Source organism: Betta splendens, chromosome 4, assembly GCF_900634795.4.
Source record: "Betta splendens chromosome 4, fBetSpl5.4, whole genome shotgun sequence".
In the NCBI taxonomy this organism is placed as follows: Eukaryota; Metazoa; Chordata; class Actinopteri; order Anabantiformes; family Osphronemidae; genus Betta; species Betta splendens.
In genome coordinates this window covers 11632293-11656108 of record NC_040884.2, presented here as the reverse complement: position 1 = coordinate 11656108, position 23816 = coordinate 11632293, and the positions used below count along the sequence as shown (strand labels likewise).

Here is a 23816-nt window from a genome sequence, read left to right as displayed (position 1 = left end):
TGAGATACTGGTCATGTGTTGATGAACACACATGCAATGAATTGCAACATAGAGCAAACATGAACAACCAAACCAGGTGATGCAAACACAAACGTACCAACAATGATGGTGTCATCACACTTCCTGATTTAGCTGCTACAAATAAGAAGCACTTCCTTTAATTGTTGTGTAGCTCACCGCAGCCTCGAACAAACAACTATGTCTTTTGTGGAGACTCTGCGTCGCTGGGATGAGGCCGTCAATTGTGTCGACAGACAGGAGTTGTCAGAAGCGCTCAGAATCCTCCTGTCGATCCAAGAACCAAACTCCAAAATTTGCTTTGACATAGGCTGCCTACATCTCCTTAACCAGGACCTAGATGCTGCAGAAAAGGTGCGTCCAAAACTGACACATCATCATATCTGGTGTTTTCTAACTATGATAAATCTAGAATTCAAATCTTATTTTGATGCACTTGATAATAGTATTTTATACCTCACAGAAAGTGCAAGTCACTGAAAAAGAAGAAGTGCAGTTTGTCGTTTCTCCTTTTCTCTAGAGGAAGTGACTGCGTTTTGTCATTTCTTTCAGGCCTTTGATTGCAGCATACGCAAGGATGAACATTTGGCCATTGCCTTTTTTCAAAGAGGAATCACCTTTTACAAAAAGAAAAGGCAAGACACATACAGTAGTTTTGTACAATTAAAAGTAAGACAGACATGTGAGACTTAATTCTTGTAAAATGTGACATTAAATCGTTATTCCTGCTTTTCTACGTGAATTGATGCAGATGAGTTAACAGCATGTTCTGGTTGCTAGATATGAGGAGAGCTTGGGTGATTTCCAACGTGCCTTCAAAGCACTGAGAGGCAACCAGCTGATAGATTACAAAGCACTTGGTCTCAGATACAAACTATATGCATGTGAGGTGAGTACGTGAATGCATCATATCATTTATAATGCTCTTGTGAAGTGAGGCATTGTTCCAATACTGTGGTCTGCATATGTCATTCATATAACAGAGTTATTGTTTTCCAATACAATGCAATGTCTGTTGCCACAGATTCTCCACAATATGGCTCTGGCTGAGGCTCAGCTTGGTAACTGGGAAAAAGCCCAGGACCACCTTGTCAAAGCTCTGGACCTTAAGACAGAGGCCAAACTCAATCTGATTGACAGGGCCCTGCAGTCGATCCTGGTCAGTGGCAATGTGCTTAGGAACTAAAAATGTCACTTATTATAATTAACATTCAAAAAAATTCATTCCAGTTATATAAATTGTTTATCAAACATATATTTTTTTACTAAGACAAAGGCATCCATTAGTGTATTTATAAATAAATCCAATCAAGTGAAGGAAAAAAGATCAGTTTCGATATATTCTTTGATATTTGAAACAGTTATTATTATTATGCCTTTGCAGAAACAGAAGCTTTTTAAACTAGTGGAGTTCCCATCCAAAGAGCTGTTTAAACCAAATAAGCACTATGTTGCTGAGCTGGAGAAGAAGGACTATCTAGGTAAAGCAAAGGTAATACTTTAAGGAAGACATGTCTTATTATTCACAGGTACAGAATTAAACCTCTGCATTTCTAACAGTAATATGATGGATGATATCTTATTTTATTATCTTCAGGTGGTTGCATCCGTCGTGCCTCAGGATGACTTCTCAGGGTTCGCTCCATTACAGCCACAGGTGACGGGGACTGTAATGTAATGAACTGAAAGGCTCACGCGGCCAAAACCGGTGCTATCGTTAACAGAATCCTTTAGAAAATTCTATGAAAGGGTTTTGATGTTGGTTATTCAATGAATTTTTTTCTAAATGAATCAATAGTCATGTTTCTGGTGGTTACACATTAAACAAATGATCTTAACATACGACAGGTTGAAGATGGTCCAGTTCAGAAAAAGGAGCCAGAGGTTTTCAGGTACAGTGCTGCCAGTAATTATACTTAACCTAAAGACATGTGCTGCATCCAGTAATAACTAACAGGTATGAATACATCCTGTTTCTTCACAGAACTTTGCAGGGAGAACCTCACACTGTCCTGTTTGAGTTCGTCCCTGAAACGAGCGATGAGTTGGCTGTGGTGCCGGGAAACATAGTGTTTGTTCTGCAGAAGGACGCCGACAACTGGGCCTCTGTGGTCTTCAATGAAAGAGTAAGATGGAAACACTGAAGCGTGTCCCAGAACTAAAGTTGAGCATTTTTTTCTGAAATATGCAGAGAACCCATTTGTTATTATTATTTAATTGTATAGGTTTATTTAAAAAAAATGTATGGCTGCCTTTTATTAATTTTGTCACTAATTTAATTACCTTTCAATTCAATTACAATTCGTAGTTGGTTTCACTTAATTATTTTTCACTATATAATTACAAAAATTATGTTTGAAACCTAAATAATAAAATTTGAATATTTAATTGCAATGCAATTCAATGTTGTGAAACAAGGTATTTTGTTTTTCTGTATTTAACCATTGTTTAGAGAGGACTGGTTCCTTACAATTACCTGGAACGCTTGGAGCTCTCACTGGCTTCCAAACAAAACGAGGTAAGAAATAAAAATTGTTTTTCATCATAGAATGATGTATTATTATTATTATTAATAGACAACAGAGCTATGTATATTTCTTGTTTCCCCAACTTACAGTATATATTTCATTCTTTTGCTTTAAGAATGTTTCAAACCATAATTTGCCTTCTTAAGAATCTGCTTTTCATAAAGATAAATATAGAGATAAATTAAGTTTTTGTCAATATGATGACCAGTTACATAACTTCACTACATAACCTACATGTCAAGCTCCAGTCCCTGAGAGCCACTGTTCCTGCTGGTTTTCCAACTCTCGCTGCTCATCACCTGATCAGGTGTCGGTAGGGTTTTCCAGCGGTTCATTGACTGAACACATCTGGACAAGGTAATCAGTAGGAGCTGGGGAAGGAAGAGGTGGAAAATCAGCAGGAGAGTGGCCCTCAAAGAGAACAGTTTGACACCCCTGAACCTAGATACTCCCTCACACACTGTCTTTAATTCTATTGTGTTTAACATTGTTGAACAGGGAGAACGCGCATCTCCCAGCCGACCGCCTCCGACCAGACCAGAGAGAAAACAAGGTAAACGTTGTTTTTGGCACAATATGGAGCAAATTAAAACTACATTGGCTGGAATAATTCCCAATCTAGTAGTGGCATGGACACACTGTTGAAACGCTTAGTATGTACTGTAGTTCAGATGCCATCATATACATTATATATATACTAATTAGAGTCATAGACTCACCTTTTATCTTTCACACAAGCATAAATATAATTTACAAGCAACTTAAATGCAGTTTGATTTGCATATTGTATACTATTCAATAAATGGAACCCAACTCAAATTCATCTTACATCTGGACCAACACTCTGCACCCAAAGGTGACTTAGGCAGGACTGGATAGTGGCTACAGTAATTGTCCATGCAGTCAGAACTCATTTTTTCTCTGATCTGTGTTTGAAAGGTTTCACTCCCAAAGAGAGCAGAGCTGCACCCACACAGCAGGAGGTATGTGCATTCAAAACGTCCTGCTCATGAACCCGTGTGCAGACATGTTGCGCTTCACTGCAGTAGCTACGCTTCCTTTTATGTCTGTGATCTATCTGTGAATGTGACCTTTCACCTTTTCCAGGATGCACAGTCCACTGACAACTTGTGTATAGTCAAAGTCCACTTCACATTCAACTTCGCTGTGTCAGTGCTGTGTGGATCCCCTTCTGTGATACTCATCGACAAAATAAGTAAAAAACTAAAAGTCCCTTCTGCTTCCATCACCTTGAGGTACAGTCACTTTCAGTGAAATTCATGTGTTTTCTTACCATTAGCACGCAAATTGTAATCCTTGTTTTCTAAATTAGTAAAAGCCCAGATGCCAAAAGACAAAATGAAATCAGTGCCAACACAGAAATGGACAACGTGTGGCATAACGTCAATAACAGGCGTCTCACCGTGTGGTGTAAAGTTAAAGAGGTACCAAACATTTGGCTGATAATGTAGTTTAACCATAAGGATCTGAATCATACATGTATTTATGAATGAAACCTGTTTTAAACAACATCTGGTGACAGAGTTAAGGCTTTAATGGCCAGTTTCTGAAAACAATGAGAAACTACTGTTAACACTAATCATTGACTTGAGTCGAGCCACTTACAGTAACATTTTGATTATAAAAGGTCCAAATAAACACTCTCCCCTTTAACTTTTCTAAAAGCTTAAATTACTTTTTATGTCATATGTCATTTTAGAAAACTGAGGAAAAGCTGAAGAATGAGATTCACCTGGTTGCCCTTCATTCCTACAAGTCTTCAAACCCTGAGGACCTCAGTTTTGATGAAGGGGATACAATCACAATGCTTTCTAGAGGTGAGGCTCTGTTCTTTGGAGAAGAATCTTTGAAGAATCAAAATTGTAATTCTTCCGTCCTCTTTCTTGTTTAGTTAACCAGGACTGGTTGGAAGGAAAATGTAAAGGGAATACTGGAATTTTCCCTGCATCCTTTGTACAGGAGGTTCCTGTGGATGGCCAGTAATATTATGAGGTCACAAAGCAGTACAGTGACAAAACTGTTCAAATCTGGTGTTTATGGAAAGGGAATTTTTCCAGCTCCAGTAATTATGCATTATACACAGAACACACATGTATGTAACTGCGGCTAGTCTTAATTAAACAACTGGAAGACCTTGAAGAGTATTTGTGGATCATGAAGGCGTCCCTTCCTCTTCATAGGCAATAGCTATACCTCTTCTGCCCTCTACTGCTTTCACCACAGGCGTCTCTCCCAGCTTTTGCTCTAAGCCACGCCAGCTTCGATGCGCCAGAAAAGATGCTGAAACGAAAAAGTCAAGACGTGTCATTCTTTGTATTTGGTTTAAAGGCAGGATAATGATGATGAGCGCCAAAAGTAAAGCTTAAATGCACAACTCTACAATAAAGATATGGATGCACTGAAATTCAAACAAAGAAGCCTTTCTTTGTCATTGTCACGTACCAGCTGAGCCTGTGTTGGCTACAGTCATCGTCTGGTTCCTGAGGACCACAGAGGAGCCACATGAGGCTTCAGGCTCACTCTTCAACAGGCTGTGGCTTCGCAGCTCTCCGGTGATTAGGGACACATCAGTCTCGTCCTCCTCCTGCTGATCGGCCAAGGGCACGTGGCTTTGTCCCCCTGTGCATGGTTGGAATAGACAAGAAAAAAATAGATGACATGGAAAAAAACCAATGTAGGTTTGGTCACAGGAAAAGCAAAATTACAGAGCAAATTTTACATGTGAACAGAAACAACATAAAACGCTACACTTTAATTGTTATATAAACCAAGACATTTTCCCTTAACATAAAACACGTAGATTCATGGCTTTCTATATTAACAGGGATCTGACCTGGCAGGAGACGCTGGAAGTCTGTGACATACTCCTCAGACCACTCTCTGTTCCTGTTGCAGGCCACCTCCATCTCGAACGGCGTCACCACGGGTTTGTAGAACTCACTTGTGTCCAACAGTGAGTTTTCAGGGCACGCGATTAAAACGAAAATGTCAATTTCGAGGAAGTTTGCCAGCTTGGGCACGTTCAGCTTCCCCACGGCGAACGTGTAGCTCTTCTTGCCAGCCCCGCGAACGGTGTCCTTCAGCTGCTGGAGGACGGCGAGGTAGTCGCTCACCCCCAGCGTGCCCACCAGGATGCCGACCACGCTGGCGTCCTTGGCCTTTTCTATGGCATAGTAACGCTTCATCAGCGCGCGGTTGATGCTGACAGACTCGGCTCGTCCCGTCGCCGTCACGGGGTCAAAGGAGCAGAACGAGCAGCGGTTCCAAGTCATCATGAAGTTTCTCAGAGTGGCTCCCTCCTCACCAACATAGAACATGGTGTAATCTGTTATACTTAAACCACTTTTCAAGGAAAACCGCCTTCCAAACTGAAAAATCACGTGGTTGTTGTCTCGCTCCGATACACAACTGTCATTAGGTTGATTTTTTAACTGTCCATGACTGTAACACTGATCCCCTTCGACAACAAGTTCTGAGGTGACGAGGTTCGGATACTCCGCAGACAAGAGAGACAGAACATCACCTAAAGGAAGAAGCATGTTTGGCAGTGTTTGGTTTTTTTTAAATGATAAACACTTTAAATGCTAAATGAAGGCACGTCTTACTGATAGCATGAGAGTAGTTGACATCGTATAGGATGATGGCGTGACTCTGTGTGCCAGGGTACAGGTCCCTGAATGCTGCAGCACACTTCTCCACATCCACTGGCCTTTTCTCAAACACATACATCAAGGGCAGCCTTCTGCAGGGGCTCAGGCAGGCGCCGCCGTAGTGCACGATGCAGTCAGCTCCCACGTGCTCCGCCGCGACTTCATCCACACAGCAACTGTAGACAGATCAGCAGTAGTGTGTGTGTGTGTGTGTGTGTGTGTGTGTGTGTGTGTGTGTGTGTGTGTGTGTGTGTGTGTGTGTGTGTGTACCAGATTTGATGTGTTACCTGCCATATGAGGTGTCTCCCAAAATGAAGGTTTTGGCACTGCTGTTTTTCTCTATCTCAGCTGCTACCAACACTGAGTCAACCAGCAGCTCGTCTGGAAACTGCAGCGCAACCTGGGAAGGTTAACGGAGCATTAACATTATTTAGACAAATCGATCCAAGCACATTCTGGAGCTTTTCTGCTTGTTGTTTAACTGACTGACGGCAAACAAACCAAGCTTTGACTGTGTCCTCACCTTTTTAAATTGGCGCTGACTTATAAAGTCACAGGTCTTTTTAATTTCATACAACTCCTCAAGTTTCTCTGGAGCGGTGTTCGTTCTCGCTGCAACGTCTATCGAACGCTGAATGACCGTTTCCGAGCTGCTGCTGAACGCATCAGCCATAACTGAACAGGAAGCACCTTGTACCTGCAAATATGCAATAGTTAGGTTGGGTGGTAACAAATACTCATGAATTTTAATTAGCTGGTAATGACAGACTTGCTAAAGTTCCGACTAAAGCGATGTATGAAGTGAATGATAGAAATGAATAGTAGTCCAATGATACCACAGTCAAATCCATTCTTGCTCCATACAGTAAAGCTCAGGAAACATACTGCACTACTACATTGTTGATGTATGCTTAGCCTTAGGTAAAAGACTTCATTATTCGTGAAACGTGTTCGTGAACTGAAAAGACAATGCACACGTTTCATTTTACGCCCTGACAAAACAAACTTACGGTTCAGTTCCTTTACGAATATCGAAAAACGTCAACAATCCCTTTGACACAAACACACGTGGTAACCGTAAGACGTTATTTCTTCCGCCAGAATACTTCCGGTTCAAATGTTTCAAATTAAAGTTTAGTGCGTTGCGTTTTTGCTGTTATTACATCAAAGAAGTTGCTTTTCTCCGCATTCTTTATAAGAAATACATTTTTTGGATTTCACATTGCATGAGATTTTTTTTTAAATACAAAGATAAACATTACATCAAAAAATACAATTTTGCAACTACACACCACAACTACGGTACAACAAATAATCTGTATAGAAGACCAGAAATATTGCAGCAGGCACTTTGTTTCTTGCCACAGAGTATTTAATTATTAATAATTCATATAATTGGAACATTGATTTCACAATGCTGCTAAAACAACACATGGACTACAAACACACACAATTTAACATCTGTAATACTCTCTTTAGAGTTTCATTACAACTATATGCATAGTGTATATAAAATGCTTACATATTGTTACATTGCATTCAGGTAGACTAGACTACAGATGTGTGTCCACTGTAGCAACACACAACAACTTTACTAATGCTGTTGCACAAAGAAACAAATGTCTAAAAAATGTTAAAAAGCATTCATTCATTTTAAAAACAATAAATTGTCACAATGCATTTTACTATGGGCCACATTTAGTATTTTGTCATTATCCCTCTCAGCCTAGGGAATATGTTTTGTCTTAAAGGAACATTCATTTTATAGCAATAAGACACGTCTCAATTTGATGTGTTTTAACGTAACGTGTAAAAAGGGACGTGTAAATGTTCAATATTGGCCCTCAGTGAAGCTTTAAGTTGGTTTTATTATTTCAACGCTTGAATTGGTTTACCTAGCAGTATTCAATGTTTTTTTTAATTGCAAGCCATGTGTGGTGATACCCTATGTTATAGGACGGCAACAGCACCCCCTTCTGGATGACGCGCGGCCCTGTCCAGCCTCCCGACATGGCTTGTTGCTGCGCAGTATCCTTGCTGTTCCTAGGACTGCACTTTTCTGGACTGAGATTTCGGATGTTTTTCCAGGGATCTGTCGTAGCCACTCCTCCAGTTTGGGGGTCACAGCCCCTAGTGCTCCGATCACCACAGGCACCACTGTGGCCTTCACCTTCCAAGCCTTCTCCAGTTCTTCTCTGAGCCCTTGGTATTTCTCTAGTTTCTCATGTTCCTTTTTCCTGATGTTGCCATCGCTTGGTATTGCCACATCCACCACTACAGCTTTCCTCTGCTCTTTATCCACCACCACAATGTCTGGTTGGTTCGCCATTACCATTCTGTCAGTCTGGATCTGGAAGTCCCACAGGATCTTGGCTCGCTCGTTCTCTACCACCTTGGGAGGTGTTTCCCACTTTGACCTTGGGGTTTCCAGTCCATACTCTGCACAGATGTTCCTGTATACTATGCCAGCCACTTGGTTATGGCGTTCCATGTATGCTTTGCCTGCCAGCATCTTACACCCTGCAGTTATGTGCTGGACCGTCTCAGGGGCCTCTTTGCACAGTCTACACCTTGGGTCTTGTCTGGTGTGGTAGATCTGGGCCTCTATGGCTCTGGTGCTCAGGGCCTGCTCCTGTGCAGCCAGGATGAGTGCCTCTGTGCTGTCCTTCAGCCCAGCCCTTTTAAGCCATTGGTAGGATTTGTTGAGATCAGCCACTTCAGTTATGTTCCGGTGGTACATCCCGTGCAAGGGCTTGTCCTCCCATGATGGTCCCTCTTCCAGCATCTCATCCTCTGTTCTCCACTGCCTGAGACATTCACTCAGCACGTCATCTGTCGGGGCCTTATCCTTGATGTACTTATGGATCTGGGATGTTTCTTCATCTTCTGTTTGTTCTTATGTTTGATTCACTTCATTATGAGATCATCTGTTTATCATCTTGTCTACCATAAGTCAAGTAAACCCTCCCGACGTGATTCAAACAGACAAACCTCCTGCCTGACATGTGACTGCTCTATTAAAGGCATGGGGTTCTGAACATTAGGAACACTTTGTGAAATTACGAACTATGAATATAAAAACATTTTGTGACTTCATGAACAGTGAGCTCTTGAACATTAGGACATTCTACCTTTTGACTGGGACGAAGGCCAGTTTAAGAGGGTGAGCTTTCAGTTTAGATTTAAAAACAACCAGACCGGAGGATAACCTGATAAGAAGTTCCATAGTTGTGGGGCCAGAACACAGAATGCATGTTCACCCCAGTGCTTAGTGTTGTGCTTGGGAGACACAAAACAGAAAATGATTAGCAGAGTGTTTTATGTATTTTATGCCTGATGCGAAACTCAACAGGCAACTAATGGAGAGACCTAAGGACAGGGGGGATGTGACAGTGCTTTTGTGAAGAGGTCAGGAATCGGGCTGCCGCATTTTGGACGGATTGTAGACATGCAAGTAGTGACTTGTTGATGAATAAAGAGCAAGTCAAGTCTAGCGCTGATAAGAGAATGGATGATGTACTGTACCTTCTTGAGCAAGCGTATCTGATAAAATGATGCTCGCACAATGCTGTTCACCTGATCCTTGTTTATTGTCAAACAGTACAACAAGTTTCCTGTCAACAGGCTTTTGAGGGAATGATAGGGACTCCAATGGGCAGTGGTCGCTGCAAACAAAATAAGATTGCATTTCTTTTAATTCAGATTGAGGAAATTATTTGCGAGACAGGATTTGATTTCCTTAACACAATATCAGAGAAGAAAGAGGCGAAGAATCAGTCATGTCGACACAACAATAGATCTGCAAGTCATCAGCATATAATGATAGGACACATTAAATCTCTTTAAAATCTCATCTAAAGGAAAGCTATAAAATGAGAATAACAGAAGTCCTTCTGACTCACTGCCAACTTGTGGAGCATACCCACTGACTACATTCCTCATCACCCTTTCGATTTCCAGCTTTGAGTTCATCACCCCCTTCAGGATCACTCCTACCCTGTTTCTCTTCCTATCTACACCATGGTAGAACGGTTTTTATCATCCTCCAATACTACGTGCTTTGTTGCCCTTCCACCTCATCTCCTGCACACACAGTACATCTACCTTTCTTCTCTCCATCATGTCTGCCAGCCTTTCCCTGTCATCGTGCCAGCGTTGAGTCACTATTCTCAGATCTATGCTCCTAGCTTTCCTCTTCTCTCTCTGACCACGAATCCTTCTGCCTCCTTTCATAGTATTTACATGCCCTTCCTTACGCAGCCACTCTCTATTTATCCAGGCTTGGGACCGGCCCAGAAGTCACTGGCTTGCAACCCCTGTGGCAAGATTAGTTCACAAAAAGTTTTAATGTCACAAAAACATTAATGAACACATTAGGCTGGCTGTACAAAGTCATGGTGTAAATTAAATCTGACTGTAGGCTGCAAAATTATACTGGTCACAAGCTGTAAAACAGGAAATGAAGCACACGGGCGTGTGAGGCCCTGCCTCATCTGACCGCACATCACTGGTTCAGCACAGGATGGTTATTTCATGTGGCTCTCACTGTTCCTAAACAACAAAGTACACAGAGAGAACGGAGGCAAAAATAACACAACAGGGCAAAGATTAGAAGCCTCGAAGTAATTAATTTCTGTGCTACTGGTTTCCCTCACCCTTCAGTGATTGGTTTCTGTATAATACGTTTGAGAGACAAATGCATTTTATTAATATTGTGGTATTAAGTAAGTGGTTGAAAATGGATGGATGGATTTCATCCATATTAGGGTTTCTTTTGAGTGGTCATTCCTATTATGTGAAATATACAGAACCTCTAGCAAGATCAGTGCTTTAAATTAAATCTCCAATATTTTGGAAACAGTTCCTTAGTTCCCTAATAAACAAGTCAGCTTAAGACAAATGGTGAATTAGTGAATGATAAACCACATCTGTCTGTCTGAAGCTCTGCATGATGTGTCAGAACTCAGTAAACTTAACTTCAAGTTCAAGAACTGGTATTTGTAGGTCACACTGGTCAAAACGCTACCATTTCCTGCACTGGACTCCTCCCTGGTCCCAAAGCCGTTGTCTGCGATTGGTTCTATTTTTGTAGGGACTTTGAACAGAACCCCTACACACCTTTGCTAAATCATAAAAGAATGTAAGAAGTGTACAGTCAGAGAAAGCAGTGTAAACAGACGCTACTCTTTCTTTGCATCCTGGTGGCAATGACCTGTGGACAATGAGAAGAACAGAGGTGTTTGTGCTCCTGCTGCTAAGAATGGATCTGCAGGTAAATGCTACTGTAGACGAGACCTCTCCAGCACAAACCTCCAGGCCAGAGAAGAAGGTGGAGACAGAAGATGGAGCTAGTGAGACTAACCCTCAAGTCGACACTGCTTCTCCAGCTTTCTTGGGTAAACTGTTGGTGGTACCGCCGGATGGAAGCCACTGGGTGGGAATAAAGGCTATAGCTGAAGAAATGGGCCGACGTGGACACAAAGTCACAGTGGTCATACCAGAAATTAGCCTAACGTTAGGCCCAGGGAAACACTATGACACTGTGACCTTCCCTGTTCCTTATGACAAGGCTCATCTTGACTTTGTGATGTGCACATATAGAACCAAAGTGGTAGAGCTTACACAGCTCAAGGCTCAATTTTTACATTTACAACAAAAACTTCTACCTTTATACCACATGACTGCAGAGAGTCTACTGTTTAATGCCAGTCTCATCTCACATCTGGAACAGCAGGTGAGTTAGGCAACATACCGTAATCTAGCCTTTCACTCTGTGCTAACTAAATTTATTGTCTGCTTACCGCTGCTGTGGTAGCAAATTATACAATGATTTTGGCTTTTATATTTATGAGTCATACACAAATGAATGCAAAGAATGAAACAGCTCAGATACAACCAATTACCTCTATCTATTATTTTACGTTTGTGTCTCTTCACCACCAATGTCACAGGGCTTTGATGCCTTATTGACAGATCCTATCATACCTACAGGCACAATAGTGGCTCGAAAACTAGGTGAGTTCTTCAACACATGGGTCATCTGTGTTTATCTGTGTCTGTACATTTTCTCACCCTTCCATTACTCTCAGGTCTTCCTACTATTAATTTACTGCGATCAATTCCATGTTCCTTGGACATGAGGTCTGCAGGTTGTCCCTCCCCTCCTTCATATGTGCCTCGCTTTTTCACCAGCTACACAGATAAAATGAACTTCAAACAAAGGCTGCTCAACACAGTGGTGAGAAAATATGGCCGCCAATACATGACTGATGGGTGAATTGTATGTTCTGTAAAACAAGCCACTACCATTAAACACTTCAACTTTTACTTTTGTGTATTGTTGGTCGGTGACCTTCAGGTGTCTTTTCTGGAGCCACTGATGTGTCAACTGCTTTATTGGCAATTTGACAACATGGCCCATCAGTTCCTGGGAGATGAGGTCAGCACAGCTCAAATGCTGTCCGACACTGATATCTGGCTGCTGAGGTACATGAATATTGGAAGAAACAAGTTTGTTTTATTACTAACTTATGTTAATAACCCAAACTAGAATAGACATTTGCATGAGAAAATAAATTGTGACTGCTGCACTCAAGCCCTATTGTCCTGGAAGTACTCACATCTTTAAAAAGCTTCAGTCAAGGTTTCAGTCAAAAACGAAAAACAGATAAATCTAAATAGCAGAATGTCTTTGTGTGCATGTGAAACTGTTGTGTGATTTGGTTTACAGGTTTGACTTCACACTAGATTTCCCACGTCCTTTGATGCCTAATTTTATAATTGTTGGTGGCATAAACTGCAAAGTGAGGACTCCTTTGTCTGAGGTGAAGGTGGCTGTTTTAACATGCACATTTCATGCACATCTTTCTCTTAATCTTATTGCAGCAATACAGTGCCGAGTAAATTATCACGCTTGTGTATTTACAGGACTTGGAGTCCTGGGTGTCAGAAAAACAGGGGTTTGTGGTGTTCGCACTTGGCACCATGGTGTCACATATGCCAGAGGAGATAACCTCTGTCTTCCTCCAGGCCTTTAAGCAAATTCCACAGAAGGTGCAGGAGTTAACAGTATCTCTATACCTACCTAGGTTACATGTTTTACAACAGTGCTTTAACTGAAACAACCGCTTTACTTTGTGTTACAGGTCATATGGAGGTACACTGGGCAGGTTCCTGGTAATGTCCCAGAAAATGTGAAGATAATGACATGGATCCCTCAGAATGACCTGCTGGGTCAGTGCTTGCATCACGTCATCATATCAGGCATTATTGTCCTTTGTCTGTCTAACGGTGTGTTCATGTATTAGCACATCCTGGAGCTCGAGCCTTCATCACTCATGCTGGATCACATAGTCTGTTTGAGGGACTGTGTCACGCTGTTCCCATGGTGATGTTACCGATTCAATGGGACCAAACAGACAATGCACACAGGTTGGCCAGCAGGGGTGCAGGCGTGGTCTTTGACATTTATTCTATGTCTTCAGAGGACCTTGTGTTGGGATTGAATGAGGTCATCAATAAGACCAGGTGAGGGGACAAAGGGTTGCTCACAATGTAGTTAAAACATTTAACATTTTGCACTGATCAAACTTAACTGTTGTATTATTAAATTCTTCTCGTCTGTGTCAAGGTGTAAAGAGAACATTCAGAAACTTTCCATTCTCCATAAAGACAGACCCGTTGAGCCACTCAACCTTTCAGTTTACTGGACAGAATTTGTGATGCGCCACAAAGGAGCAAAGCATCTCAAAGCTGCTGTGTCTCATCTCAACTGGTTCCAGTATTTCTGTCTGGATGTTGTAGCACTACTAGCTTTTGTAGGACTGGTTAGTATAGGACTAACAGTAAAATGCTTCAAACTGTGTCTGAGGAAAGTGAGTGGGAAGAGAAAACTAGACTAAGATACAGTAGAAATAGAATACAAGGATTTGTATTGGAAAGAATGCTTCCATTTTTAAAAAAATCTGTAAAATTACGATGATTACTTCCGTACGTACACTTAATCTTTTTTCTTCGTTTTCACCTTCTCTCTAAATGGAGACAAGTATCTGCTGCTGCTTTGCTGTTAAGGGAAGCACAACCCAATCTGTTCAAACCTTATCATTGTGATCCTAAAGTTAAATTTTGATTATATAATAATAGATTTTAAAAGTTATACTGACAACCTTTTAACTTTACTAAACGAAAAAAATAAATAAAAACAACAGTAATTCACTTTTTAGTATATCTTCTTTAGTATATATTTTGCATATGCTTTAACCTTATTAAGACCAGAACAATGTTTAGGTCAATCTAAAAAACAGAGCAACTTCACAATGAATATGTCGTATTTTGAGTTTCTTTTCAGCTATTTCCGGTTTTATTTTGTAGTCAGTTCCGGTTTCTGTTCCTCTGTGCTCCATGCCACCTTTAATATGCATCACCTGATCAGCCACCTGTTCCTCATTACATAATGAGTCAATCAGTCACCAGTACCCCAGTCCTTCGCCAGATCTTCAGCTTTTTCCAGCGTTGTACTCCACTCCTGGTGATTCTGTAAGTTACGAGCCTTTGGTGAAACGTCCTCACCTGTACCTTAGCCGCGCTTGACTTGTCTGTTGCCGACCTGAGAGAATTGTGACTCTGCCTTAGCCTGCTACCTACCTGTGCCTCTGCCGATCACTTACCTGTGTGTCAACCCATGCTTGTGTACTGGCTAAAGATTCTACCATTAAAACCTGATTCTCTATCATCTGACTGCCTCCGAGTTGTGCATGTGGTCCGCCATATCCGCACTGTGAAATTATGCTCCAGTAGCTTTAAACCTCTCTGAAATCATAGGGCAATTGAACACTTTTATCAACATTATTTCATCAAAGATCATGATAAAAATGAAGCAGAACAAAAATTAGAAAGGTTAACAAGATGTATCGGTTTTAAACCCTAAAGAAGGTACTGTCTGTCAAAAATCGATTGCCGAACGTGGGAGCTCACACAAGCTATCGCGAGACACAGCAAGAAAAAGAAATACATGATGTGGCCTCAGAAAAAGGTCCAGGTTGAATGGGATATGGGAAGAAGGTGCTTTACCATCAGAAAAGAAAGTTAAAATACCGATTTGTAAACAACGTAGAAGCTCAGGGCTGGCTAAGTGTTATAGGCCTAAAGCATTGACTTCCCATATACAAAGAACTATAGAAAAAAAATATATATAAAGAATTAATGAGACTATTTTACAGTTCAGCCAATAACCCCACACACACTTATTATGGTGCCTTTATTCTGAAAGGGTTTAATCTATATATTTTGCTTTAATAAGGCAATCTTTGTTTTTGAATGATAAATTATGACTATAACAATTATTTTATAGATTAATAATCACTTACGCATGACCTAAATCCTTTTAAAATAAAAGAACCAATGTAATTGTTTATTTTAAAAAAGGAGTATGTGGATGTTTTTACATGTGACAGATGTAGACAGAGAGTACAAAATTTATGTAGATGAGACAGTACAGCCCAGTCACCACAATGCGCCACTGAAAAGAAGAGTTAAAAGAAACCAAGAAAATGGATCGACCCACGACCTTTAAACAAAGCACTGAAACAACTGTCACTGCAGTGTAGTAAGAACCCAGATTACCAGATTACCTCAACAAATGAACATCCAGAATGCCAAAGGCCTGCAATGCTGTAATTGCTGCAAATGGAGGATTCTTTGACGAGAGCAAAGTTTAAGGATTAAAAAAATATATATTTCAAATACAAATCATTGTTTTTAACCTTTTTAATGGGACTATATTTTCCATTCATTTAACAACTAATGCTGGTAAATAAAAGTGTGACTTTTAATGGTAAACACAAAGCTGTCTGAGTGACCCCAAACTTTTCAACAGTAGTGTATGTATGAAGTCCCGCTTCAGAGGTTTTTCAGAGAGAACTGACACAACCACTAGAAGTTTTGCCTGGAATCTACAGTATAGCATTAAAGCAGATTATTCATCACAGGACAGGGTGACACGCAGGAAGCAGCTGACAGAGACCATGATAAAAAACCTTTCACCAGTTGTAGACACAAGCAGATAAAACTGAAGCAAAACATGTTTGTCAACTGTAAAGAATATGTACATGTTTCATTTTACGCTCTGACAAAACCAAACTTATGTTTCAGGTCGTTTATAAATAGGGAAAAACAGCTTCTCTGACACAAACACACGTGTTGACAGCAAAACGCAACTTCTTCCACCAGAATACTTCAGGTTCAAATGTTTCAAATTAAAGTTTTGTGTGTTGCGTTTTTGCTGTTATTACATCAAAGAAGTTGCTTTTCTCCACATTCTTTTTTTATACGTAAACTAAGTAACATTTCACGTAAATACAAGGATAAACATTACATTAATAAATTAATACAATTATGACCACAACTACAGTACAACAATCTCCACAGAAGACCGGAAATATTGCAGCAGACACTTTGTTTGTTGCCACAGAGTATTTAATTATTAGGAATTCATGGATGATAGAACATTGATCTCACAATGTTGCTAAAACATTTTTGAAACCATGGACTATAAATACACATAAATAAAACATCTGTAATACTCTCATTAGCGTTTCAGTGCAACTATATGCATAGTGTATATAAAATATTTACATATCATTTTACATTGCATTCAGGTAAATTGGACTACAGATGTGTGTCCACTGTAGCAACACAACTTTACGAAGAAACAAATATCTTTTAATTATTGATTTTAATGAGCACTCATTTATTTAAAACTGAATGAATCAAATAAATGTTAAAGCTTGTGATTGCTCAGTCTGTCTGCACACAATGATAAAAGAATAAAAGTCCAGTATTGAACAAACTCATTTTGATCAGTAAAATACAATAGAGACCAGAATGTGATATGAATTGCTACCAAAGATCTGCTTACACTTATGTCCTGTGTATAAGTAAGTGTTCACATCCAAATACGATAGAAACCCAGGACCACAGTTAGACAGGTGAACACTGAACCTATCGGACAAAAAAGAAACAATGTCTCATTTTTATATCAGTCAACTTTTTAACAGCTAATTGTTGAGTTTTTTGCAAAACATATGTTCCTACCTGCAAGATATTTTATAGTATCCAGTTTATGAGACTCTAGCATTGTTTTTAAACCAGCTACTTCAGTGTCTATTTTCATTATGGTTTGAGTCAAGTGCCGATCCTGCTCTGCTGTCTGTAGAAGAAGCAGAAACCAAACATCATTACAGTATGTGTCCAAATCTGTCCCTCATTATCGTATTACTGTATGTAAGTGCACTACGTATAAAATATACAAACCATTTCCATGATCTCAGTTCGCATCGCCAGAAGCTTCTTCTCATGCTCAGCTTTCTGAAAAGAAAAGTTTTGTTTAAATAATTAATAAAAAACAAACACAAAATTGGATTCAGAACATGTAGAACCATAGAACCTGTTGAAGAAGTTGACAATTGTTAAAATCTCCAGAACCTACCAATTCCTTTACACGACTTTTCTCCACATTCATGTCCAAAATATTGTCTGATCGCACTTTATTCATTACATCCTGCAACGTAAAAACACACCATGAGAATTAACAGCAACTCCACTGCTAAAGTAAGACATTAAAATTCTTCTAATGAGTAAACAGGAGTTAAAGACTTACAGTCAGCTGGACCTTGAGCAGTAATATCTGGATCTTCAGTTTCTGCGTAATGTAAAGCCCACAAAATTAACTATTAGGTCTTCTGTCATTAAGAAGTATCAGATATCTGTGAAACTCTTTCACATTTGTCCAAGTTTAATGTTAATGTATTAATTGGGCAACAGGACTTCAACAGGTTGTTTGGAGGCCACACAAACCTCTGTAGACACGTGTAACTTGGTTTTACATCTTATTTACTTATATTCACTTATTTAAACACTGCTGAACAAAATCTCAAGACCGAGGGACCGTCTGTGAAGAAACAAACGTCAAAAGTCCTTACTGATGCGAACTTCAGCCTAATAACCATTAGATGGCAGGACTGCACAACTGCAAGAGAAGGGCTCAAAGAATAAAATACTCTTCAAACAAAAATAATCTTCAAAGGCATTGTCTCTTCATGGGAAACGGAAAAGTGGAACAGTTAAACATGACAAAGACATGTTTTCTATGGGGCGTAGAAAGAGGAGACTCTTTCACGATCTGGGGCGCTCTTCTCTACATAGGGAAGATGCATCTTCAGGTCGTAGTGGGGTGTGAAACCAGCTAGTTTCCACCAGCAGGTGGAGGTTTGCAGGGTCTTTCAACAAGACAACACTGAAGTCCACAATTCCTGGGAGACTGCTGTCCTATGAGCACTTCACCATCCTAGTCCTGTTTTGCCTTTTTTAATTATGGTCTTAAATTATTGATCAGCTGATAACACGCCTAGTTGACATTAAAAGTAGTGTTAAAAAAAGGATTTAGTGGTTCTTTCTGAGTTTAACACTTCAAAGTATGACATAAAACCTGGTCATGTCTCACCAATACAAAATATATGTAATGTTTTCCTTGAGTAACAATTTTGTATAGGTTTGTATATTCTTTACATACTTTATCCACTACTGCTTGTTTTAATGATCTATCAACCAAACAGTAGCTAGAGTTCAGATGAAAACAAGCATTCTGACTCACACTTACTGTTCATATAGACAACACGCGTACCTCGTTTTCAGCCAGTAAGGCAGAGAACTCGCTCTTCTCAAGGATGATCATATCCTTCTTCACTGCTGCTATTTGAGACATTATACGCTGCAGCATTATCTCCTGACAAACATCACACAACACACAAAAGCTGAAGAGCAGCCATTTGATCTGGTTTGTCAGAGACGTTATATAAATGGATCATAACAATATGGTCAAATAGACAGTTTTACCTGCTGCACTTTTGTAACCAGGTCACAATAGATAACGTCCATGTTAGAGTTGGTCATCCTCATTAGAACTTGAACTATCACCTCAGCTTGCAACGTGTTAAAACCTGTAAAACAGATTATTTATTGATCGTCTTCTCCCCTGCATCCTCTACATCGAGGTTGAACTGTATCAAATGATGCCCAGCTCCTCAAATTTACAGTAACACTATTATTGTGAAAAAGACTAAGGGGTAAAGTCAAACCATTTTTCTCAAGGAGCTGAACCACCGCATTTGTGTCAAAAAACAGCTTCCGTCCTTCACAGTGAGGCACCTCTGGTTTCAAGTCGTACTGCAGGGCTCTGCTGGAGGTGCTCAACTCTGAAATACAGGGAAGGATTTAAAAACAAATGTACGTACACAGACTACCTAAGGAATACATCTAAAACATTTATTAATCAGTTTCCCTTCCCTTTTCCAAAGGTTTATAAATAATCTTCATCAGACTTATACAAATACAGTGATACCATCATGCTCATTGCAAAGGGGAGGTACAGTATATGGTGTAAATACAGAATGTGGGCAACCGTTTCCAGTTAAAACAGCTTATTTGGCAATAGGAGATTGATCTAAAAAATTCTACACTGAAGAGCTGTTACTGCAGCAGTTCATGAGCTTTTTCCATTGTGGTATTAACTATAAGTAGAATGAAAATCCTTTATTTGTCCAGCTTCACAATATGATCTTTATGTGACTCCCAGAACCGTCTCTGGTTTCATTTTATTAACCATTATTGTTGTTGTTGCTGTTGTTAAATCTTATTTATTCTGCCAGTTTCCACTGTAAACAGATTTAGATCCTGAAACCTTTCAGAATAAAAGTTCTAAAAACTCTCGTCTTCCTCGCTTGTTCTGCTGCATGATGCATTAGTTCGTCGTTGTGTAGCTCCAGGATCTTCACACCAACAGTAAGTGGCGCTAAACAACCTCACGGAGAGTGAATGACGCTTAACAGATTCTCCTACTGCATTATGGCAACAAGGCATATTCTGCTAACTGACCTTTCCAAACCCCAGAAGGACACAAACACTGAATTACAAAAACGTTTGAGTTCCACTAAAAGTTGTTTAGAATGAACACAACGCCGTCTTTAGGAAACATACATATTAAATTACGAGTTTGACGCTGTTTTTTTTTTATTTACACCTTTGATTGGACCCGTGTTTACCTCTTAGCGCCGTGCGTGTTCGGGCCGGAAGTCGCTCCGCGCTCCGTCCAGCGGCTCGTCGGCGGCTCCACGGCTGCTGGTCACCGTTCGTGGAGGCTGGAGAGAAGACGCGCTGGAGACACGCCGATGTGTTAAAACCGGTCCGTGAACTCATCTCCGCCTCCGGCACCAAACTACGACCGTTGAAGCGGCCTTCCTTAAGAAGCGGCTCCTTCCACGTCCTCGGGTGCGTACAAACACACCGTGTCAGTCGCGAGTGACACTGTTTTATCACCATGGTCGCTGCTGCCGTTTTTCCGGTCTATGAGGCGTCTCGTGCGTTAAACCAAGACCGCGCTTCCGTCGGGAACGTGCGCTGGCTGTGCTGCAACTTTTTGCCCTGTTCGTGCATCATCAAGCTGAACAAAGTGTCAGGTAGACAATAAATAAACATCCGGTTGTGCCTTTCAAAATAAGACCGTTTTTGCTTATGAAGAAAATATAATAAGACAGACCATGATTTCCAACAACTGAGCAAATGAAAACACATTAGCCTTTTTTGTCACAATTATGGAGGGATCAACGAGCAGTTCATTTAATTATTATTTTAATGATGTAGATCAATAAAACTAATGAAATAGCGAAAGAATATCATAATAGAAATAGATATTTACTGTACTATTATTACTCATATGTTCCAAAATAAACTAAATCAGCTTGTCAAAGTTAACTTAAACTACAAAGCATTTGCACCCATTGGCTGAAGTCTTCTTCATGGCAACAAAGAGTAAAATGACACGTCAAAAATATTAGATGTGCCATAGACCATTTGTTACACCGCAATAATAATGAATTAATACCTGGCCATGTACTGTACTTTTGTTTTATGGCAGCTTAGGATTCACTGTGATAAATAGCAAACTCAAATATTTTTGATAAATGTCTTATTAAAAAAACAGCGAGATGAAGACGACACTACTATATTTGCAAAGCTTGCCAGTGTTTCCAGCATCACTGAGCATCATGCTCATGTTTTACTCAAAGAAATCGTTGCAATAAGGATTTACTATGAAAAGAAGACCACACAGACAGAAAGAGTGGCTGCCACCAAAACGACAGCGAGCAGCAATAAGAGCACAATCATGTAACTACGCCGGCGTAGGGGCTGGCGTCGCGGCTGCTCCTCATCCACAGAGAGCAGAGCCAGGGAGGCGCTGTTGGTGCTGCTGATGGGATCCGCGTACTGGCCCCCGTGTGGCTCCACCATCCAGCGCAACACGTTGACCTTCGTCTCCATGTCATCGATCATGTGTCCAAGTGTGCTGATCTCCAGCTCCAGGGCGCTGTGTTCCCGGCGCTCCAGGCCAGCAGGGAGGTTCCGAGTTTGAGCCTGGGTCAGGTCTGGAAGACTCAGAGCCCGAGCTGCTACTTCACTGCTTCCTCCTGCATTAAAAAGGTCAAAAATCAGGAACCCGGATTTCGTAGCACGCATTTAATAAATACATTGTCTATCTTTTGTGACCATGTGAATTAATAATTAGTAATTAGTAATTGTGAATTATCAGTTTAGAAACACATTGGCTGATGTGTGTTGATGATCAGATCACAGTTTTCATATGAACCTGCAAACTCGTAATTGTAAGAATGTTTCTTCATACAATGAACAGTAACAGCGTTTTCATTTACCTTGAAGCCCAGTCTGCACAAGGTTGCTAGAATTGACTGGAAAGAAGACATTGTACATGTTGAAAACCTTGCACATGTCAGCGTGGAGGAGCTCCAGGCTGGAGGAGAAGGCCACCCAGAGGAGCGCCATCTCCCTGCGCTGCTCCTCAGGCAGGCTCCTGTCCCTGAGATAGGAGGTCAAATGATGGCAGATGGCCACGGCTAACGTCTGGGCCTTCTCTCGTGTTTGGCGGAGGTCGTCTCTCAGTTTCAGGCCATCTGTGGGACCACCGACACATGAGGCCAAGTGCCGGTAACACGCCACCACCTATGAGAATAGTCCAAGATTGATGTCAATGAACATCTAAGGCAGCTTCGTAAAGTCAACCGTATCTGCAAAGTGTCTGCAAGTTGTTAAAGGTTCACTACTAGTTAAATGACGATTATGAATATAATAAGAACATCACTTCTCAGCTTTAAAAGAGAACAGTAGACGGAATGCTCCTGGTTTTATAATGTCTATCATGTGACTGTGTTTTATTAATAGGCATTGGCTTAACCCTGGAGGATTAACAAACATGGATTCAATAAAAAACATATCACAATAATCCCAATAATCCCTCATTGATCATAGATAAGACAAAACAACCCTATGTGCCGATGTGATCGCTCACGTTTGTATTTTTCTCCTGTCTCAAAGCTTAAATATTAACTCTGGTGCAATTACACCGGTTAATTATTGTAATGAGAAGCCAATACCTTGATGTTAAGGGTCGTTTTTCCTACTCTTTGTGTGATCATAGCACACATGTACGCAGTGTACCAAGAAACGCCTTTCACTGAAAGTGCTTTTATAGCCACAGGGAGATAGAAGATGCTTCAATAGCTTGCGTTCAGAAATAAAAAGTAATAGTAATAGTGATGATACAATTTTTAAAGCTAAAAGATTATTTCAGCACTTCTCTTGCCCAAAAGTGTGTATGTTTTAGAGAAACTAATTTAAATACACTTCATTTACAGATGTGCTACATATCAACCCTTGTGTTTCTTAACATTGAATTTGCAGGAACATGTCAGAGGGCGACCTGCATTAATTTGCAGACTATCATTAGAAATTGAACAAGTATAAACCGTTAAAGCTTACTTTAATCAAAGAATCCACCAGAGCCTTTCCATCAACCAAAGCCTTGTCTTTGCTGACTGTGTGCTCATCCCTCACTCTGTTAATTATTAATGGCATGAGGACGACTCGTCCGGCGTCTCAGTCTGTGCCACGGCAGGGAAATGTTGGTCTGAGCTGCCCTTCGCCTCCCCGTCTCCCTCTGCTTTGTCCCAGCAGGAAGCTTCATTCAGCGGAGGGTGGAGGCGGACGCGGTCCCCCAGGCTGCGCGCGGCATCACGACGCGTGTGCACCATTAAAAAGCACCTGCAAAGACCCAGACGTGGGAAAAGCCAGGTGAGAAGGGGAAAGTGATGCAGCGATGGGGCTCCTAAGCGACGTGCTAATCCTGTCTGACCCCTTTGCACTGACGCAGGATAAGGTGAACAGCTAATCTCCTTAGGTTTCACTCAGACCGCAGGGAGACGAGCAGCTGGCTGCCTCTCAATGGAGCTGTCACTGAAAGGAGGCAGCACTCGGACCTCCTTCATCCACAGACAGAGGTCAACGTGCTACATAAGAACCAGTGACCATGCAGCAATATTCTGACGGAAATTTCAGCTTTAATAAAAGTTAATGCAATTTAAAATTGATATAATGTAAAATTCTAAAGAGAACATTTCAGAACAGTGATGCACTCAAGGAACGTTCCAATTGTACGCGGTTGCCGAGGCTCACTTCCCCTCAGGCCACAGATAAT

At 40.7% G+C, this 23816-nt stretch overlaps 5 protein-coding genes across 6 annotated transcripts; 2 read left to right on the top strand and 3 right to left on the bottom strand.

Moving 5' to 3' along the window:
- The first annotated feature begins 154 nt into the window (after window positions 1–154).
- Window positions 155–4971, top strand: ncf2 (neutrophil cytosolic factor 2). Its single transcript, XM_029148659.3, has 15 exons — window positions 155–372; window positions 571–653; window positions 799–907; window positions 1043–1177; window positions 1403–1510; window positions 1616–1675; window positions 1867–1910; window positions 2003–2144; window positions 2471–2536; window positions 3045–3099; window positions 3486–3529; window positions 3654–3802; window positions 3880–3991; window positions 4267–4384; window positions 4459–4971. Exons 1-15 carry the CDS (start codon window positions 199–201, stop codon window positions 4548–4550), a joined length of 1491 nt encoding a protein of 496 aa, XP_029004492.1. The 5' UTR covers window positions 155–198; the 3' UTR covers window positions 4551–4971.
- Window positions 4572–7333, bottom strand: dph2 (diphthamide biosynthesis 2). The gene is made up of 7 exons (XM_029148660.3): window positions 7228–7333; window positions 6741–6914; window positions 6505–6617; window positions 6173–6393; window positions 5401–6090; window positions 5010–5186; window positions 4572–4847 (listed from the first exon to the last, which is right to left on the bottom strand). Exons 2-7 carry the CDS (start codon window positions 6888–6890, stop codon window positions 4720–4722), a joined length of 1479 nt encoding a protein of 492 aa, XP_029004493.1. The 5' UTR covers window positions 6891–6914; window positions 7228–7333; the 3' UTR covers window positions 4572–4719.
- A 4020-nt stretch (window positions 7334–11353) lies between these two features.
- On the top strand, window positions 11354–14948 carry LOC114853744 (UDP-glucuronosyltransferase 1-6-like). 2 transcript variants are annotated; one of them, XM_055508512.1, is made up of 9 exons: window positions 11354–11951; window positions 12169–12232; window positions 12307–12455; window positions 12576–12703; window positions 12948–13047; window positions 13145–13270; window positions 13363–13450; window positions 13525–13744; window positions 13848–14948. In XM_055508512.1, the coding sequence occupies exons 1-9, from the start codon at window positions 11439–11441 to the stop codon at window positions 14116–14118; spliced, it is 1659 nt and encodes a 552-aa protein (XP_055364487.1). In that variant the 5' UTR covers window positions 11354–11438; the 3' UTR covers window positions 14119–14948. The 2 variants fall into 2 exon arrangements, with proteins under 2 accessions (XP_055364487.1, XP_029003330.1); XM_029147497.3 differs by having other exon boundaries at window positions 11355–11951; window positions 12948–13041.
- Window positions 14949–15967: 1019 nt separating this feature from the next.
- mcur1 (mitochondrial calcium uniporter regulator 1) lies at window positions 15968–20729 on the bottom strand. The gene is made up of 9 exons (XM_029148582.3): window positions 20314–20729; window positions 19351–19467; window positions 19109–19212; window positions 18897–18998; window positions 17874–17915; window positions 17703–17774; window positions 17528–17581; window positions 17309–17423; window positions 15968–17215 (listed from the first exon to the last, which is right to left on the bottom strand). The coding sequence occupies exons 1-9, from the start codon at window positions 20588–20590 to the stop codon at window positions 17160–17162; spliced, it is 939 nt and encodes a 312-aa protein (XP_029004415.1). The 5' UTR covers window positions 20591–20729; the 3' UTR covers window positions 15968–17159.
- A 153-nt stretch (window positions 20730–20882) lies between these two features.
- Window positions 20883–23240, bottom strand: rgs9bp (regulator of G protein signaling 9 binding protein). The gene is made up of 3 exons (XM_029148583.3): window positions 23102–23240; window positions 21979–22285; window positions 20883–21735 (listed from the first exon to the last, which is right to left on the bottom strand). Exons 1-3 carry the CDS (start codon window positions 23195–23197, stop codon window positions 21359–21361), a joined length of 780 nt encoding a protein of 259 aa, XP_029004416.1. The 5' UTR covers window positions 23198–23240; the 3' UTR covers window positions 20883–21358.
- Window positions 23241–23816: the final 576 nt, after the last annotated feature.